This window comes from Alexandromys fortis, unplaced genomic scaffold (assembly GCF_014885135.2).
Source record: "Alexandromys fortis isolate MF-2015 unplaced genomic scaffold, M_Fortis_MF-2015_v1.1 scaffold_161, whole genome shotgun sequence".
Classification (NCBI taxonomy): domain Eukaryota; kingdom Metazoa; phylum Chordata; class Mammalia; order Rodentia; family Cricetidae; genus Alexandromys; species Alexandromys fortis.
The window spans coordinates 2,650,046-2,667,963 of record NW_026068073.1 but is presented as its reverse complement, the minus strand read 5'-3'; the positions used below and the strand labels follow the sequence as shown (position 1 = coordinate 2,667,963).

Below are 17,918 nucleotides of genomic sequence, written 5' to 3'. Positions count from 1 at the left end.
GTCGGGGCGCGCGAGCCTGGGGGAGAGGGGGAGGGGAAGGGGGACCCCGCCTGCGGCTGCACCGGCCCGGGGGGCGGCGGGGGCGGGGGGAGGGGGCTGGGGGGGCGCGACGAGGCGGCCTGAGCTGCTGCAGACCCGGGGAGGGGGGTGGCGCTGACGGGCAGGGAGACCGGCCAATCAGGGCAAGCGGGGGGCCGCGGAGGCGGGGCCGGGGGGGGATTGCTCGTTGGAGGGAGAGGCCTTTGTTACTGTGGCCCGGCCCTTCCCCCGCCCTCCCCCGGGCCACAGGCGTCCTCCAGGTCTCCAGAATCCTGGCCAGAGATGCACTTCATCCCGCTACCTCCTGCTGCAGGAGCCAAAACCCTCCTCCCCAGAACCAGGTCCTGTCCCTCCTCTCTCAGACTCAAGGTGTGCAGACCCCAGATCCTCCTCCCTTAGTCACAGGAGTCTAGACCCAGTCTTCCTCCCCTAGACTTAGAGTCCGAGAGAAGCCCCCCAAAAAGACCAGCAGCCACGTATGCAATAACAAGAACACTTTATTAATTTTAACATTGGGATGGCACATGGTGACCCCCGCCCCCCAAGAAGGTCGCAAGCTCCTTTTAAGCAGAGTTAGGGGAATTCCAGGGAGAAGGAATCTGGGGCTGATTGGTGGAGGAAAGATTAGTCTGGGGGCTGATTGGTGGGAGGTCCTGATGGTTAAGGACCTTCCAGGAGCAGGGTAGGGAAAACTCTTCAGTTATCAGGAGACTGGGGGCCCCCTGCTGAGCCAGTAAAGCGGCTTTGGGGGCCTGCAGAGCATGCAGAAGGCTGTGGGGCACCTGATGACTGGTTGCTCCTATGTTGTGGTTTTCTTGAGGACTGTCTGTAAACAGCTCTGTCCCATTTTAGTGAACCAAAACTAAGGCCTAGTCTCTCAGGCTACTGTGAGAGCCTGGTCTGTCCCCTCCCCCTGCCCATCCCCCAGCCTTCTCAAGACCCAGGTGTCAAAGCCACAGCCTCCTTCCTCAGGCCCAGATACACAAACTCCAACCTCCTCCATCAGACCCTAGGAGTCCAGTGTCCAGCCTCCTCTCTCACACCCAGATGTCCAACCCCAGCCCTCCTCCCTTAGACAAGGTCCAATCTCAGCTTCCTTCCTCAGACCCAGGAATCCAACCTCCCTCCCCACACAAAATAAGTAAGTATAATAATTTATCTTTTTATTGTAAGAGCCACAGCTCTGAGCCAGAGTCATCTAAGGTATACAATGGGGAAGTAGATGTTCTCTTTTCATGTTGTGGTGGGGGAGTAACACTGCTTGAGCTCGGGACAGCTGGCATAAGTTGTAGGAGAATTCGCTGAGTCCCTAAATTGAACCCGAGGCCTTCGGTTTGCCAGGCAAAAGAATTACCCCTGAGCAAACCCACTCAATGGGGAACTCTAGGCAGATATTCTACCTCTGAGTCACACCCAAGCCCCTCACTGGGGATTCTAGGCAGGGGCTCTCACTGGGTCACACCCCATCTCTTCACTTGGGGATTCTAGGCGGGCAGTCCAGCCTTAATGGGTCAATGTAGGAGGTGAAGGAGTTGGAAACCCAGCAAAGGGCAGCAACCACTTCTGTGTGACAGAATGGCAAGGGACAGAAGAGGTGCATCATGTGTGCGCACGCGTACAAACACACACACACACACACACACACACACACACACACACACACACCAGGTGATAAGGTGGACCATTCCCTGTTTCTTCAAGTATTTCAGGCTTGCTGTTTATTAAATACTGTTTTCATTGCTACGACAAAATGCCTGGCACAGGCAATTTAGGAAGCAAGGGTTTACTTTTAGTTCAGCATCCTAATCTGAAAAACTGAAATTCAAATCACCCTAAATTCTGAAGTTTTTAATTTTTAATAACATTTTATTCATTTTGGTGTGGTTTTGCCCACCTCTAATCCCAGCACTAGAGCAGTGAAGGCAGGGGCATCATGGGTTCAAGGTCACCCTTGGCTATAAGTCAAGTTCAAGGCTAGCCTGGGCTACATGAGATCCTTTCACAAAATAAAATGTTTCAGGTTCTGATGCATTTTGGATTTCATATTTTTGGATTAGAGAAGCTCGCCCTGTCATAGTGCTTGGATTTTGCCTCTTGACTCTGTGAAGCTTGTAGCACAAATAATAAAAATCCAGAGTCAGATATTGGGGTTCAACCCAAACACCAGAAAAGCAAAGCAGCCAAGTCACTGGAGAAATCTTACCTCTACCAAAGCTGGGTGCCCACAGACTAGGCAAACTAATCCTCTCTCCTCCCATTTTATATTCCCTCTAGTGCTGGGATTAAAGGTGGTGATTCCCTGGGACTGGGATTAAAGGTGTGAGCCACCACCACCTGGATTTCTTTCTGCGTTGATTTTGTGTAGCCCTGGCCTTGAACTCACAGAGTTCCGTCTGCCTCTGTCTCCCAAATCCTGGGATTAAAGGTGTGTGCCACCTCTGCCTGACCTCTAGTGGCTTTAGCTTTGCATCTGGTCTTCTTGCATCTGGCAAGATTTATTTATCAAAATGCAAATAATATACCACCATAGAAGCCACCTTTGGGTGGTTTGGATGAGAATGGCCCGCATTGGTTCATATATCTGAATGTTTGGTCTGCAGTTGGTGAGACTGGGAAGGATTAGTAGATATGGCTATGTTGGAGAAGGTGTGTCATGTCACGGGATGGGGTGGACTTTGAGGCTTCAAAAGCCTAGGACATTCCCAGTTAGTGTGCGCACACCGACTTTGCCTGTGCTTGTGAATAAGATGGGAGCTCCCGACTGCACCAGTGCTATGCCTGCCCGCCTGCCTGCTGTCATGCTCCCCACACTGGGCTGCAACTGTGAGCCCCGCTCCCCAGTGTGACAGCCTTGGGCTCTAACCTTCGCAAGTGTGAGCCCCCCAACAAACTCTTCCTTTTGTAAGTTGCCATGATGTTTTATGACAACAATCGAAAAGTGACTAAGATATCACCCTTTATTGCCTGCACTGCAGAAACAGAGCCACAGTCTTTAAATAGTTCAGCTTTGCTGTGGGCAGCAGAAGGACCTGGAGGAGCTCTGCGAGGAGACACAGGCTGTGTTCCTTCCCCACTTCCCAAAGACTCTGTCACCATGCCTGTGTCTGTTTCCTGCTGACCCCACCACGTCCCGGGGGTTGCTGGACTGAGGAAGTCTCAGACCACAGTCTCAGCCGCTCCCTTCATCTGTAGGAATAGGCAATCACACACAACTGTCTGCCTGGCTCTTGCCTCGTACATTTTGTCATCTCCTCTCCGGGCTCAGCCACCAACTGATGCCTGAACTATGATGTTCCCTTGGGGGCTTAGTCATCCTTTGATCCACAAAGACAGTTCAGAAGAGCCTGAGGTGACCAAGCCTCGATGGGGACAGAAGTATCTTCCTCTATGGGGTATTTGGTCTTGCTTTACCCCTATGGGATAAATTTGCGTCTTGGTCTGGGCGGTCACCAGACTGTTGTGTACAGTGATATTTTTATTTATGTTTTAATAAATAAAGATTGCCTAAAGATCAGAAGGGCAAAGCTAAGCCACTAGAGGTCAGGCAATGGTGATACACACCTTTAGTCCCAGGATTTGGAAGGCAGAGGTAGATGGATCTTTGTGGGTTCAGAGCTACCCTGAGCTATACAAGATCAATGCAGAAACAAACCCAAGTGATGGTGGCCCACACCTTTAATCCCAGGCCTGGGGAAATCACCGCCTTTAATCCCAGGTCTAGAGGAAATGTAAAATGGGAGAAGAGGCTCAGACTGCCTAGTCTGCCTAGTCTGCTTAGTCTGCAGTCGCTCAACCTCGGTAGAGGTAAGCCTTTCCTAGTGGCTTGATTGCTTTGCTTTTCTGGTCTCCAGACTGAACCCCAATATCTGTCTCTGGGTTTTTATTAATCGTGACCTTGTGTCCCCACAGCATTCAGTGCAGAGTGTCACCTGGGTCCCTGAGGAAATGTTTGATAGATGAGAGAACGAGGAAGAAGGGAGGGAAGAGTGAGAATGGCGAAAGACAGCTGGGCGTGTAGCTCAGAGTGTGTACCTGGTGCTCATGAAGCCCTGGCATCCTTCCCAGCACCAATATAACCCAGGCGTGGGGTTGCATGCTTGCAATCCCTGCACAAGGCAGGCGAAGGTAGGAAAATAAGGAGTTTAAGATCATCCTCGGCTACAGATGAAGTTGAAGGCCAGCCTGGTCTATATAAAACCCTATCTCAAAGAGAGGAGGGGCTGCAGAAAAGAGCTCCACATGCACCCAAAATGCATGGGACCTACAAAGCAACCAAAGTAATGTGAAGTATCGGGAACATAATAAAGCATGTGGGCGTGTGGGGGCAAAGGGAATGAAAAAAAAAAAACAGATATAAAAAGAGAGTAAGGTAAAGGGACCCACTCGCAGCAGGTGCATGTAGCCACCAATGTGGCGCTGTATTCACAACTGTTCTCTCTTTAGGACGTCTCACCACACACAGTCAAGGTAGCTGGCTGATTCCTTCCTGCTGTCTCTGTGATTGAGTACCCTGAACCCCACACGACTTTCTGGTGCAGCCAAGACCCTCCCTCCTCTGATACCTGCCCTTGAGCCATAAGCAAGGACCAGACCACCCACCTGGGATGCAACTACTTGGGGGGTAGGAGAAGAGGAGGGAAGAAAGGAAGAGGAGAGTGAGGAGAAAGAAGAGAAGGAAGAGGGAGGGAAGAGGAAGAGAAAAGGAGGAGAAGGGGAGGAAAGGGAAGACTGTGAGATAAGGGGAGTAAAAGGGGGAGGCCTGGATAGGAGCAGGTTTTCCCAGCCACAGTGAGAGCCGGGCTGTAGGTATCTGGCTCTGGAGTCTTAGGTGGAGATGGCCTTGTTCCTCTGCAGGTCTGTTGGGGCTAAAGGGGTCTGGCACGTGCCATATCCATCTGCAGTTCCCACATGGACTCTCTGCTTGCTCTCTCCATGGCCCTGGACTATAGAGCAACAGAGGCTGCGTCTCCTTGGTGGAACAGTTCCTGATCTGAGTGTCCCACTCGTGCAGGGGTGGACTGGCTCCTTTGACCTCAGGTAAAAGGTGTTGCTCATAGAAACGTCTTACTTCTTGAAAGGATAACCATGCTACAATCCACAGGTGAGGTAACAAGGAGGGCCCAAGGAGGGGCTCATTGATTTCCCTACGCAGGGCAAACAGAAGAGATCTTCCTGGATGGACTTGGGGAAGGTAGGGATGGGAACTTGAGAGATTGGGTTGGCACGGGTAAAGAGAGAGGGTACTGGAAAGACAACTGGAAATGGAGGGGCTTTTTGGGTTCACGTAGAACCCTGATGCAATGGAAACTCCCATGAATCCATAAGGATGACCTCAGTTAAGACTCCTAGCAATAGTACGTACATAGCCTGAACTTGCCATCTCTCATGAGCAGATTGGTGCCTACCCCAACTGTCGTCAGAGAACCTTCATCCAGTAAGTGATGGAAACAGATACAAGCCCACAGCCAAACATTAGTTCAAGCTCATGGAATCCTGCTGAAAAGAGGGAGGAAGGATTACAGGAGTCACAGGGATTAAGGACATCACACGAGAACCCACAGAAACAACCAACCTGACTCATAGGAGCTCACAGAGTCTGAACCAAGAGCCAGTGAGCCTGCATAGGACTGACCTAAGCCCTAAGCCATCTACATACATTGGCATCTGTGTAGCTTGGTTGATTTGTAGGACTCCTAACATGGAAACAGAGGCTTTCCGTAATGCTCTGGTTGGCTTTGGGGAACCTGTTCCTCTTACTGGGATGCCTTGCTCAGCCTAAATACAAGAGGAGGTGATTAATCTTACTCGACAAGACTTGAAATGCCATGCTTTGTTAATATACCTGTAGGAGGCCTTCCCCTTTCTGACCAGAAATAGAGGAGGCGTGGATGAGGAGTGGGTGGTCAGAAGGGAGGCGGAGGGAATGGGAGGAGAGGAGGGAGGGGAAACTACAGTTGGGATGGAAAATAATTAATTAATTTAATTAAAAAAGACTGATCTTTGGAATCTTAAAAAAAAATCTTACTTTTTGCCATTTATTGATTGCTTGCTTGATTGAGACAGGCTCTCATACAGCCCAAGCTGGCCTCCAACTCACTCTGTAGCTGGAACTCCTGATCCTTCCTCCTCTCTCGTTTGAGCGCTGAAATGGATGAGGTATGAGCCTCAGCCCAGTTGTGTCACACTAGGGATCAGCCCCAGGGCTTCATGCAGGCTATGTGAGGCAAGCATGCAACCACTGAGCTCAGCCTCAGGCTCTTCGTCCTAATTTCTATGTTAAAACCCAGGCCTTTACCACCGTAGAATATAACCACATTTCTAGACAAGACTTTACAGAGGTAATCAAGAAGGATGAGTTCACGTGGGTGAATTAGACCCAATATGGACTATGACAAGAGACTAGGGTGGGAATAGCAGGGAACAACTGTCATCCAACCAGCACTAGGAGGCTGAAGCTGGAGGATCTCAAAGTTCAAGGTCTCACTGGGTGACATAGTGAGACCCTGTCTTAAAAAAAAAAAAAGGTAAAAGAAGACAGGGAATATAGGAATGTGGTAGAGGGCTTTTCTAGAATCAGCCCAGTGAGGGGCTGGAGTGTGGCTCTGCAGTGGGGCGCTTGCCTGGTATCAGAATGAACAAGGTCCTACATTCTAAACCTGGAATTACAAAAAACAGACAGACCAAATGTCAGAGGAGGAGGAGGAAGAAAAGGAGAAGGGAGAGGAGGAGGAGGATGGGGAGGGAATGACAACACAAATTCAATCAGAGAAGATCCTGTGAGGACACAGAAAGGACACTGTCATCTCCATGTGAAGGGGAGTGCCTCCAGGAGAGACCAGCCATCTGGACGCTTCCATCTTGGCCTTTAACCTCCAGAATTAAGGGAAAAAAACCTGTGTCTTGAGGGCACCCGTTCTGTGGCACTTTTGCATGGCAAATGTAAATGCTGACTTAAAAGCATTTACACTGGAATTCACAGTCCTGAACAGGCATCATCAGCTTGTCTGAAAGTGGGGCAGCACTGGGCTGGAGGCTACACAGGGCCTTTGCCATGGTCGCTGCAGGGCTCTGAGTAAATCCAGACCCACACGCAGTTAAAACCCTGCCCCTCCATGCTGGCAGGCACATATGGGACTGCCATGGCTGGCCCCAAAGAGTGTGTGCTCCCCCACCCCCCAGTGGTTGTGCCCAGGCGGGCTGGGAAGGCCTGGCTCGCATCCCTTCTGCCAGCCAAGCACACAGCTCAGGGTGACTGGCACTTACCTCAGCCCAGGCTTTAGACTTGAGTTGTTTTGGCTCCTTCTGAAACTGGTTTCAGAGTCAGGGCCCCTTTGTTCTTGCAGGTTTGGTTTTCCTCCCACCAATGAAGCATCTTCATTCTAAGAAAATGAGCCCTGTAGTGAGTGCTGCTTTCAGTCTCTAAGGACACTTCAGTGCTGGACACCCCTACTCCTTACATCATCACCATCATTCCCGAAACCAGCCCTGGACTGCTGCCAGAACACCAGGTTGTCTCCACATGCTGGTTCTGTGGCCAGCCCACTCATCTGAAGGAAATCAAACTCTCTTGGTGTAGACTCTCTCCCCAGCCTCTGCACGCCTTCTGGTCTCTAGGCTATCACCGTCTAGTCTGAAGCTCCGATTAATAAAAGCTCAGAGAGAGAAACTGGGGTTCAACCTGAAGATCCAGAAAGCGAAGCAGCCAGCCACTGGCTCTTACCTCGACCTCAGTCTGAAAATGGTGATCCCGCCTCCAGGAATCTCAGAATGAGACTGTGGGGAGCTGTCTCCTCCAGTCTCACAATGCTCTCCAGGGCTGGGATTAAAGGCGTGTACTACTGGGATTAAAGGTATGCACCGCCCTGTTTCTATGGCAACTAGTATGGCCACCAGGATTAAAGGTGTGCATCATTGCTGGCTGGTCTGTAAGGCTGACCAGCATGGCTATTTTACTTTCCCGATCCTCAGGCAACTTTATTTAATAAAATACAAGTGAAATGTTACTATACCAGTCCCTAGAAACTGCTCTGTTTCTATGTTTGTCACGGTCTTTCTGAGGTTTCCTATCAGCTCCAGGACAAAGTCAGTCTCTCTCTCTCTCTCTCTCTCTCTCTCTCTCTCTCTCTCTCTCTCTCTCCAGTGGACATATCAAGATTCTCTTGCTCTGGCAACAGCAAAGGCCTGTTGGGTCACCCATAGCTACCTGTGGGCTCTGACTTATCATACACCCCCTCACTCTATCAGCTGGAGCCAGAGTTCTACAAACGTCCATCGGCCCCTGTCTCTTTCCAGATGAACAGCCTTCTTTTTGGCTTCTGTGTGAATGATGAGAGTGAGATCCAAATTTTCATTTCCTGTCTGAAAAACATCCTTCTACAAAAATAACTGAATATGGCTCTGAAAGCACTACCAGAGACCAGACATAAGCTGGAGGCCGCCATGCTCTGAAGACCAGACACTTTGGCTAGGACTCGCTTCAGATGGTTGAGTTGGAGCAGACCTTGGCAACACAGTGAATTTACCTTTTCCTGTGTGTGTGTGTGTGTGTGTAAACATGAGTGTGGTCGTCAGAGGACAACTTGCAGGAGTTGATTCTCTCTTTCCACCATTAAGCCCTGGGGGTCAGATCGTCAGGGTTGGGGACAAGCACTTTTGTTCACTAAGCCATCTTCCCAGCGCTGCCATGAACCAAGTTGACTTAAAGGAAGTGTGATTCATGACTTCATTTACAGGTGTAAAATGCACATTTCCTTTAAGCCCATATTCTATAGAATGTTTATTAAAATAAAAATTTGCTGCAAGGAAAACAAATTGTTATTATGCATAGTCTACTTTATGATCCTATTTAAGTTAAGCTAGAAAGAGGATCGATTGGTCCTGGTGGTACAGACCTTTAATACCAACTACTGGGAAGCCCAAGATCACTGGATTGGGATCCTGTCTTAAAATCAAAGTGTAAAGAGGGCTGGAGATGGGACACAGTGGTGCAATGCCTACCTAGAATCCCCCAGCGAGGGACCGGGGCATGACCCAGTGGTAGAACAGTTGTCTATCGTGTTCAAAGACTTGTATTCAATTCTCAGTACTGAAAGAGTGTGGGGGAGGGGGGATTTGCTAAAAAGCATCGACATTTCTACTGGGCTAAAAATCATACTGGAAACTGGAAATGCTTCAGTTAAGTGATAATAACATAGTTCGTCTCCACATCTGTGAGATACAACTAAATTTATGCTTAAAGGGAAGTGGATAGCCCTAAATACAAAGAAAGACGACTGGAACTTAACAATGAGTCTGTTTCAACAGCAACCAAACTGGGAGAAAATGTGAAGAGGAAATGAACATGGTAAGTCTAGTGAGATGGCTCCAGATAAAGGAGCCTGCAACCTAGACTGACCCACATACTGAAGCAAAGGACCAGCTCCTAGACGTTGTCTTCTGACCTCCACTCATACCGCATGCATGGCACATGCGTGGGCATGGGTACAGGCACACACACAAATGAAAGAATAAATATGATTTTACAAATAAAGAATAAGTGCGTTGGTGGGCTCTGGAATGGGTTTGGTGTTGAACTTGAGCTCTGATACTCACACCAGGACAACAAGGAAGAAGAAGAGTAAAGAAGATGCTATGGCCCCATACACGACGCCCTGGATTAGCCCTTTCAGGAAGACACTGGAAAGGGAGATTTTATCTGAAATGAGAAGGAAGAGAACAAGGTTGTCCTGAGGCTTTCAAACTATGACTCTCTTCCTTCTGTTCTGATTGGTATCATCTGGCCCTCGTGCTGGTCCTCCAGTCCGGTCACTAGCCCTCTGCCCTTTCACCTGGTCTCATTCTGGCCCCTCGTGCTGGTCCTCCAGTCTGGTCACTAGCCCTCTGCCCTCTCACCTGGTCTCATTCTGGCCCTCGTGCTGGTCCTCCAGTCTGGTCACTAGCCCTCTGCCCTCTCACCTGGTATCAGGAAGATCCTGGAAGCATGGACTCCATGTGGGTTCTTCCCCTCACAGCGAAGTCTCCTAATGACTTCTGGTTTCCACATGAGGTGGATGGTGGTGTTGGCCCAGGGTTCCAGTGTGGTAGAGGTCATGTGCAGGATGGTATCTATGCTATTCACACTCACAGGGGTTCCTCCAAGCCACCACTGCACAGAGGGTGTAGGGATCCCATGGAAGGAACAACTGCATGTTAGTGTCCTCTTCAGCAAACACGAGTAATTGAGCAGCCTAGTAGGAGCTGTGGAGAAGGGGAAGGGGTCAGAAAGACATCCACACTTTCCTTCACTTCCTCCGAAGCCAAATTTATTTTTAATTACATTCATATGTGTGTCTATGCATGTGCATGTGAGTGCAGTGCCCGCATAGGCCAGAAGAGGGCGTAGGATTCCCTAGAGCTAGATTTAAAGGTGCTTTGGGCTGCCCAACATGGGTGCTGGGGAGAACTGAACTGAGTTCCTCTGCAAAAGAAGTGTGGCTTGGAGGAGAATGCTTCCCAGAGGCTCATGATTTGAACACTTGGTCCCCTGTTGGTACTGAGGAGGCTTAGGAGGTATGGCCTTGTTAGAGGAAGTATGTCACTGGAGGTGGCTCATTCCTGTTTGTGCTCTGCCTCCTGTTCATGGTAAAGGATGTGAGCTCTCAGCATTGGGTTCCAGACACCGTGCCAGCTGCCATGCTCTCTGCCACAATGGTGCTGTCCCTCGGGGACCATAGTAAACAAACTCTTTCTGGGATGAGTTTCCTGGCATGCTATCACGGCAGCAGGAAAGTGGCTGATCCAAGGAATGAACCCTCTCAGCCTTTAAACCATCTCAGTAGCCTCGAAACTTCTCATTTGTTATTCCCAGAACTTCAGACATTCCAGAAGCCTGAGAGTGGACAGTTGAGACTCATCTTTTCTCATCGTTGATACCAAACTCAGACTCACTCTTACTGCAGTCTCTCAGCCCCAGAGAGATATGACTGCTCCCCTCCAGGACCCAGGTCTTGCCCTGGGGCCGACCATTTCCCCACCTATTGACCCTGGCAGTGCCCACCAGCACTCACAGACCAGTTTTAGCTTGACCACTTTGCTGCTGGTCAGGTTGACTAAGGGTAGACTTAAGTGGCATCTGAGGGTGGTGCCCTGGTCCTCAGGCTTCAGGGGACCGGACAGTTCTGAAGAGGAGCTGAGGGAGACAATGGTGTTGGAAGACATGGCAGACCCCTTCCACAGCTCCTGGCAGGTGTCTTCGATGGTACAGATCAAAGTTGCAGGCCCTCTGCCCACACCACTTTCTGGGATGTAAATCTCTGGCTTTTGGGTCGGGTCTAGAAGAGATTTTTAAAAAGTGCATTTAGATTCATACTTAGGGGCAGGTCACTGTACAGTATTTCCGATTGGAACCTTCAAACTTCTCCCAACAGCCTCACAGAACCTGGGATTGCCTTGATCCTGTGGGGTTTTTTTTTGTTTTGTTTTGTTTTGCCAATTTCTCTTCTCTATCAGGAAGCCCACTCAACTCCACCACATGAACAAGATGAAGGAGTTAGTAAGGGGAAAACCCTTGAATCCAAGTCTGGATTTTAAAAAAGGATTAAAATTACATTATTTGGGGCTGGAAATGTGGTTAAGCAGATAAAGGCAGTTGCCACCAGCTCCAATAACCTGAGTTCATCCCTTGGACTCATTCGTTGTGGAAGAAAGAAAAGAGTCTCACAAGCTATAACTTCTACACACACCTTGTGGCAAGCACACGTGCACACACTGTGCTGCGTGGCTTTCCATTGCTGTGACAAAGACGTGACCAACCCCAGCTTGGAAAGACAGGTGTATTTCATCTTACACTTCCATGACACACTCCACATTGAGGGCAGTCACGACGGGATCACAAGCAGGAACCTGGAGAAAGGGACTGGAGCAGAAGCCGTGGAGGGAGGACCTCTGCTTCTTGGCTTGCTCAGTCTGCATTTTATACAACCCAGGACCACTTGTCTTGGGGTGATATCACCCACAGTGGGTTTAGTCACCTTATACCAATTATTAATCAAGAGAATGCCTTATAGAATCGACTATAGGCATTTTCTCAATTGACTCTAGCTTGCGTCAGATTTTCCCAAATGACTCTAACATATCAAATTGGCAAAAAAAAAAAAAAAAAAAAACCCACCAACTAACAGTGCAAACACCTCTCATCCCCCCCACACATACAAATGAATATAATAAAACTTTAAAAATAGATTTACTCATTTCTCTAGTGTGTATGTGTGTGTGCACTACAGCACGAACACAGAGAAGCAAGGACAATTTGTGGGAGTTGGTCTTTCTTCCAGCATTTGGGTTCCAGGGGTTGAACTCAGGTTGTCAGTCTTGGTGGGAAGCATCTTTACCCTCTGGGTCATCTCACACCCTGAGGTCTGGATAAACACTGATGGTGGATGAGTTTCTTGATCTACAGTGCCCATGGCTCCTCATACCCTCAGACTAGACCTCCCACTGTGAGATCCTACTCAGCCTCATTCCCACCCACCCCTCATGATGGGCTCTGCCCCTCCCCAAACTTATCTGTGGTCATTTCCCTCCTCTTTTAAAATTAAAATAATCATGTGTGCACGCGCATGTTCATATAAGTGAATACAAACACAAGTGTGCCAGTGTATATGTGTGGAGGTTGTAGAAAAACCTCAGGTGGCAGTCCTTGCCTTCCACCTTGCTCAACATGGTCTCTTGTTCTCTGCTGTGAATGCCAGGCTAGCTGACCCTCAGCTTCCCAGGATCCGGCTGCCTCTGCCTTCCATCCTGCCACGAGAATGATGCGATTACAGATGTGTGCTACCATGCCTGGCGTTGTGTGGGTAAGCCTGGAACTCACTCTGCAGCCCCCGACAGGCCTTTCCAAGCACTGAGATCACACACACACAAGCTATATGCCTGCTCTGTCTTTGAAATCTCTGTTTAGAGAGAAGTTATATGCAAAGCATTATATTACTTTGGAAATCAAACACCTAAGGTTTTGTGATTTTTACACTAGTTAATTTATGTGTGACCAGGCATGCATGTGGAGGTCAGAAGACATTTTGCAGGAGTCATTTCTACCATGTGGGCCACAGGGATGGAACACAGGTCTTCAAGCTTGTGCAAGTGCCTTTATCCATTGACTGCCTTATCAGTCCCCAACTTTTTTATTTTTAGCTGACTTCTTTGTGCTGTTCTCTCTCTCTCTCTCTCTCTCTCTCTCTCTCTCTCTCTCTCTCTCTCTCTCTCTCTCTCTCTCTCTCTCTCTCTCTCTCTCTCTCTCTCTCTGTGTGTGTGTGTGTGTGTGTGTGATGGGGGGCCACCTCAGACAGTATAACATTCAGCGCCCAATGAAGTAGCAGCCATGGATTCACCAGCACTCCCTCTGGATTTCCTACTTCCTAAACCACTTAGTATTCAAGCCTGAGTATCACCTGACATGAAGAGTCCCATGTCCTCTCTCAGACCCTCATAGAGCAAGTAGGTCATGTTTTTCCTTCTGATCACATCACGGGTCATCAGGATGCAGTCTTCTACGTCCTCCGTGGAGAGATCACCCACGGGGGCTCTGGGCTGACGGGTATCTACACGGAAGCTGATGGTCTCATTAAGCCTGTAGCTCATAGTCATGGGATTTCTTGGAGATGCCTTGGAAAATTCAAACACACAGGGGACTGTTCTGCATAGACTGTCTTCCACTGCTGTTGTCTTCATATCAAACAGAACTGGGGGAAACAACCCTGTGGGGAGAGATCCAAAGTGGAAACCAGCCCCACCTCAAGTTTTCAGAGTTCTGCCTGTCAATGAGAGGGTTATGCCACTCAGGACAGGCTTGGCATTTTCCCGTCTCTGAAAACTCCTTCCTGGTAAATCAGTCTTTATTAATATGCAGCATTGGTCACATCAGATAGCCTGAGTCATGTGATTTATGGTGGGGCAACAGACTCAGAGACAGCCCCTACTCTCACTGTTAGGATTCCCGCAACTGTAACATATGTGCAGAGGGCCTAAGTCAGCCCCATGTAGGTTCCCTGGTTAGTTCAATCTCTGTGAGCTCCTATGAGCCCAGGTTAGTTGATTCTGTGGATTTTTGCATGGTGTCCTTGACCCCTCTGGCTCCACAATCCTTCCTCCTACACTTCCACAGGATTCCCTGAACTTCACTTAATGTTTGGCTGTGCATCTATAAATCTGTTCCCACCAGTTGCTGAGTGAAGCCTCTCTGATAGCAACTGGGCTAGGCACCAATCTTTGCGCATAACAGAATATCATTAGGCATCACTACATTGCCATTTTTGTCGGTCATGTTTGGTTCTATCCTAGGTCTCTGGGTTCTGGCCCTCCAGGCAGTGTCAGAGGTGGGTTCTCCTATGGCATGGCCACTCCCACAATTTCTGGGCCACCTTTACCCCAGCACACTTTGTATGCAGGACTAATTACATGTCAAAGGTTTTGTGGCTGGGTTGATGTCCCAGTCCCTCCACTGGAAGTCTTGCCTGGCTACAGGAGATGGCCAGTTCAGGTTAGATATTCCTCATTGCTACAAGTCTTTGCTAGGGTCTTCCTCTTAGATTTCTGGCAGTTTCCACTGCATTGGGTTTCTAGCTCATCTCAGAGATATCCCCAGTTCCAGTTGTCTTTCCTAGTACTCTCTCCTTCCACTCTCCCCCTACCTGGTTCCTCCACTTCCCATCCCCACCCATCCTAAGTATACCCTCAAAATCTATTCTATTTTCTCTTCCCAGGGAGATTCAAACTTCCTTCCTTGAGGCCTCCTTGTTTCTTAGCTTCCATGGTTCTATGATTGTAGCATGGTTATCCTCTACTTTATAGCTAATATCCATTTATAAGTAAGTACATGCCATGTTTGTCCTTCTGCCTGGGTTACCTCACTCAGATAATCTATCATAACTCCATCCATTTGCCTTCAAATGTCCTGGTGTCCTTCTTTCTGCCTGGGTTACCTCACTCAGATAATCTGTCATAACTCCACCCATTTGCCTTCGAATGTCCTGGTGTCCTTGTTTTTACTAGCTGAGCAGTGCTCATTGTGTAAATGGACCACATTTTCTTTATCTGTTCTTCAGTTGAGGCACATCTAGGTTGTTTCCAAGGAACTGCCATATTGACTTCCATAGTGGATGTACAAGTTTGCATACCCACCAGCAGTGAAGGGGTGTTCCCCTTGCTCCATATCCTCTCCAGCATGAGCTGTCACTTGTGTTTGTGAGCTTTGCCGTTCTGACAGGTGTCAAATGGAATCTCAAAATAGTTTTGATTTGTGTTTGCCAGTGGCTAAGGCGATAGAACATTTAAGGGCTTCTTAGCCATTTGAGATACTTCTGTTGGGAATTCCCTGTTTAGATCTGTACCCTGTTTTTAATTGAATTATTTGCTTTGTTGATGTCTAGTTTCTTAGGGTGTGTGTGTGTGTGTATTGGATATCAGCCCTCTATCAAATCATATCACATCAAATGTGAGATGATGAAGATCTTTTCCCATTCTGTAGACTGCTGTTTTTTCCTGTTGATAGTATCCTTTGTCTTAAAGAAACTTCATTTTCATGAGATCCCATTTATTAATTTTTGATCTTGGCGCCAGTGCTATTGGCTTCCTATTCAGGAAGCTGTCTCCTATGCCAATTTGTTCAAGTCTATTTCCCAAGTTCTCTAATAGCAGGTTCAATGTGATTGGATTGATGAGATCTTTGATTCACTTGGACTTGAGTTTTGTGCAGGTGATGGATATGCATATATTTGAATTCTTCTACATGCAGACATCTGGTTAGACCAGCACCATTTGTTGAAGATGCTTTCTTCCTTACAATGTATAATTTTGTCTTCTTTGTCGAAAATCAAGGGTCCATAGGTCTATGAAGGTGTAAGTCACAAAACAATCCCATACAAGTTCAGAATTATGGATAATAAAAGGGTTATTTATTTAAGGGGAAAACTTACAGATCACTGTCCTAGACAACAGTCCTCTGAGTGAACAGGAATAGAATGTAACAGCTGGAAGTGGGAGCCAGAAGCAAGAGAGTGGGCTCACAGTTACAGCTGTTTTTTATAGTATGAGACCACACCCAAGCTGATATCTTAAAGACTATTGGTTGAAGGAGCAGAATGTGCTCCCATAGCCCCTCCCTTTTTCATTTAAATCAGGGAGTTCCACACCCAATACAAAACTATATACACAGGAACAGATATCAAGTATAATTAGAATTACAACCAGCATAAACAGTATTAAGCAAGGAACATATGCTAAATGTTTTAATAAGCATTCTATCCTATGTAGTCTAAGTCTTGTATAGGAAATGGCTTAGATAGATCATAAGAGTAGAGTAACTATGACTATCTAATCTTTAACCCCATCGAAGACATGAAAAGGGAGATAATATTACTTGAGCAGGCAGGAAATATAAGTGGGACAACAAGACAGGAAGTAGAGGTGAGTCAATAAGAACAGAAGAATTCTGGGAAGAAGGAAGTCCTAGTCTGCAGTCATGACCCAGCCACAGAAGAAGAAAGATGTGACTGACTGCCTTGCTGAATAAGGTGCCGAGCCACATGACTAACATAGACAAGAATAATGGGCTAATATAAGTTATAAGAATTAATAAGAAGCCTGAGCTAATGGGCCAATCAGTTTATAACTAATGCAGACCTCTGTGTGATTTCTTTGGGACTTAATGACTGCAGGAACTGGGCAGGACAGAAAACTCAATCAATACTTCTGGGTCTTCGATTCTATTCCATTGATCCACCTGTCTGTTTTTATGCCAATACCTTATGGTATAGAAATGGATTCATTTAAGTTGTAAGAGGTAGTTAATAATAAGCCTGAGGTAATACGTGAAGAATTACCTCACGTATTACCTCAGGTAATTTCTAATTAATATTTAGTCTCTGAATGTTTTTTCAGGAACTGGTGGGTGGGACAGAAACTTCCCAAATGGCATACCAATGTGAGCCTCTCAAATTTCCATAGGGCCTGAGAAAACTTTAAAAAAGTTTCTGAAATCACAGAAATGGAACCACACTGGGCTTCCTTTTCTGACAGTCTCATGCCAGCAGCAGCACAGAGATGCATCATCTTCCAATAGCTGCCTGCAAGATGGAGCTGGCCACCAGCCATCATAAGCACAGTGGCGGGTGGGCTTCTGTCATCTCACACAGGCCTCGGTAGAGAGAGGCTAACCACCCTACACCGTGTGGAGGATTTAGCTTTTGCTCATAGAGATAAAAACAGTGTGTGGACTGGTTGCTCACTCCCTGATGGGAGCATTGGGGTGGGGGACTGGTGAGCATGATGCTCATTGGATCCTCTGCCATGTTGAAAAGCCAAGCAGAATGGAATCAACAGCCAAGGCAGCTGCTCTGGCCCTAGCCATACCCACTCAACAGTTTAAAACAGTGATCACAAATGACAACAGATATGCAATAAAGAGAGATTCAGACCAAAACCCCCTCTAAATGGGTCACAGTGTGTTTAAAAATTGTACGTAGGCTTGGGGGAGAGAGAGAGAGAAAGAAAGAGAGAGAGAGAGAGAGAGAGAGAGAGAGAGAGAGAGAGGGGAAGAAGGAGGAGGAGGAGGAAGAGGAGGCTAGACACTGATTTAAAAAATTAAATATTTTTTAAAAAATAAAACAAAGTCTTTAAGAGACAGTAAAAACAATATAAAAAGTCACATAAAGATGAAAATGCACAGGGACTCTGGATCATGTATAGTATTGTGTTGATTTTGAAATTTTTTTGCTGTCTGATGGACAAGAGACAGCTTCTGAGAGACATGGGACTGAAAGAGAGACTGATAAAATACACAAACCTAAATATTTATAAATGCCTTAGCTTTAAAACCGAAGTCAAAAAATATATTTGTAAAATCG

At 47.5% G+C, this 17,918-nt stretch overlaps 1 protein-coding gene across 1 annotated transcript; it reads right to left on the bottom strand.

The window, feature by feature from the left end:
- Positions 1-7,315: 7,315 nt before the first annotated feature.
- LOC126488114 (sialic acid-binding Ig-like lectin 10) lies at positions 7,316-17,363 on the bottom strand. The gene is made up of 6 exons (XM_050121317.1): positions 17,204-17,363; positions 13,467-13,772; positions 11,085-11,348; positions 9,994-10,275; positions 9,631-9,733; positions 7,316-7,418 (listed from the first exon to the last, which is right to left on the bottom strand). Exons 1-6 carry the CDS (start codon positions 17,361-17,363, stop codon positions 7,316-7,318), a joined length of 1,218 nt encoding a protein of 405 aa, XP_049977274.1.
- Positions 17,364-17,918: the final 555 nt, after the last annotated feature.

Excerpts from the sequence above, each read along its gene's own strand:
- LOC126488114 (XM_050121317.1), bottom strand. The coding sequence starts at position 17,363 with ATGGCAGAGGATCCAATGAGCATCATGCTCACCAGTCCCCCACCCCAA. Across the intron at positions 11,349-13,466 it reads CATGGGACTCTTCATGTCAG|ACCCGACCCAAAAGCCAGAG; the intron begins GTGATACTCAGG and ends AATCTCTTCTAG. Across the intron at positions 10,276-11,084 it reads GGTCAAGCTAAAACTGGTCT|CTCCTACTAGGCTGCTCAAT; the intron begins GTGAGTGCTGGT and ends CCTTCTCCACAG.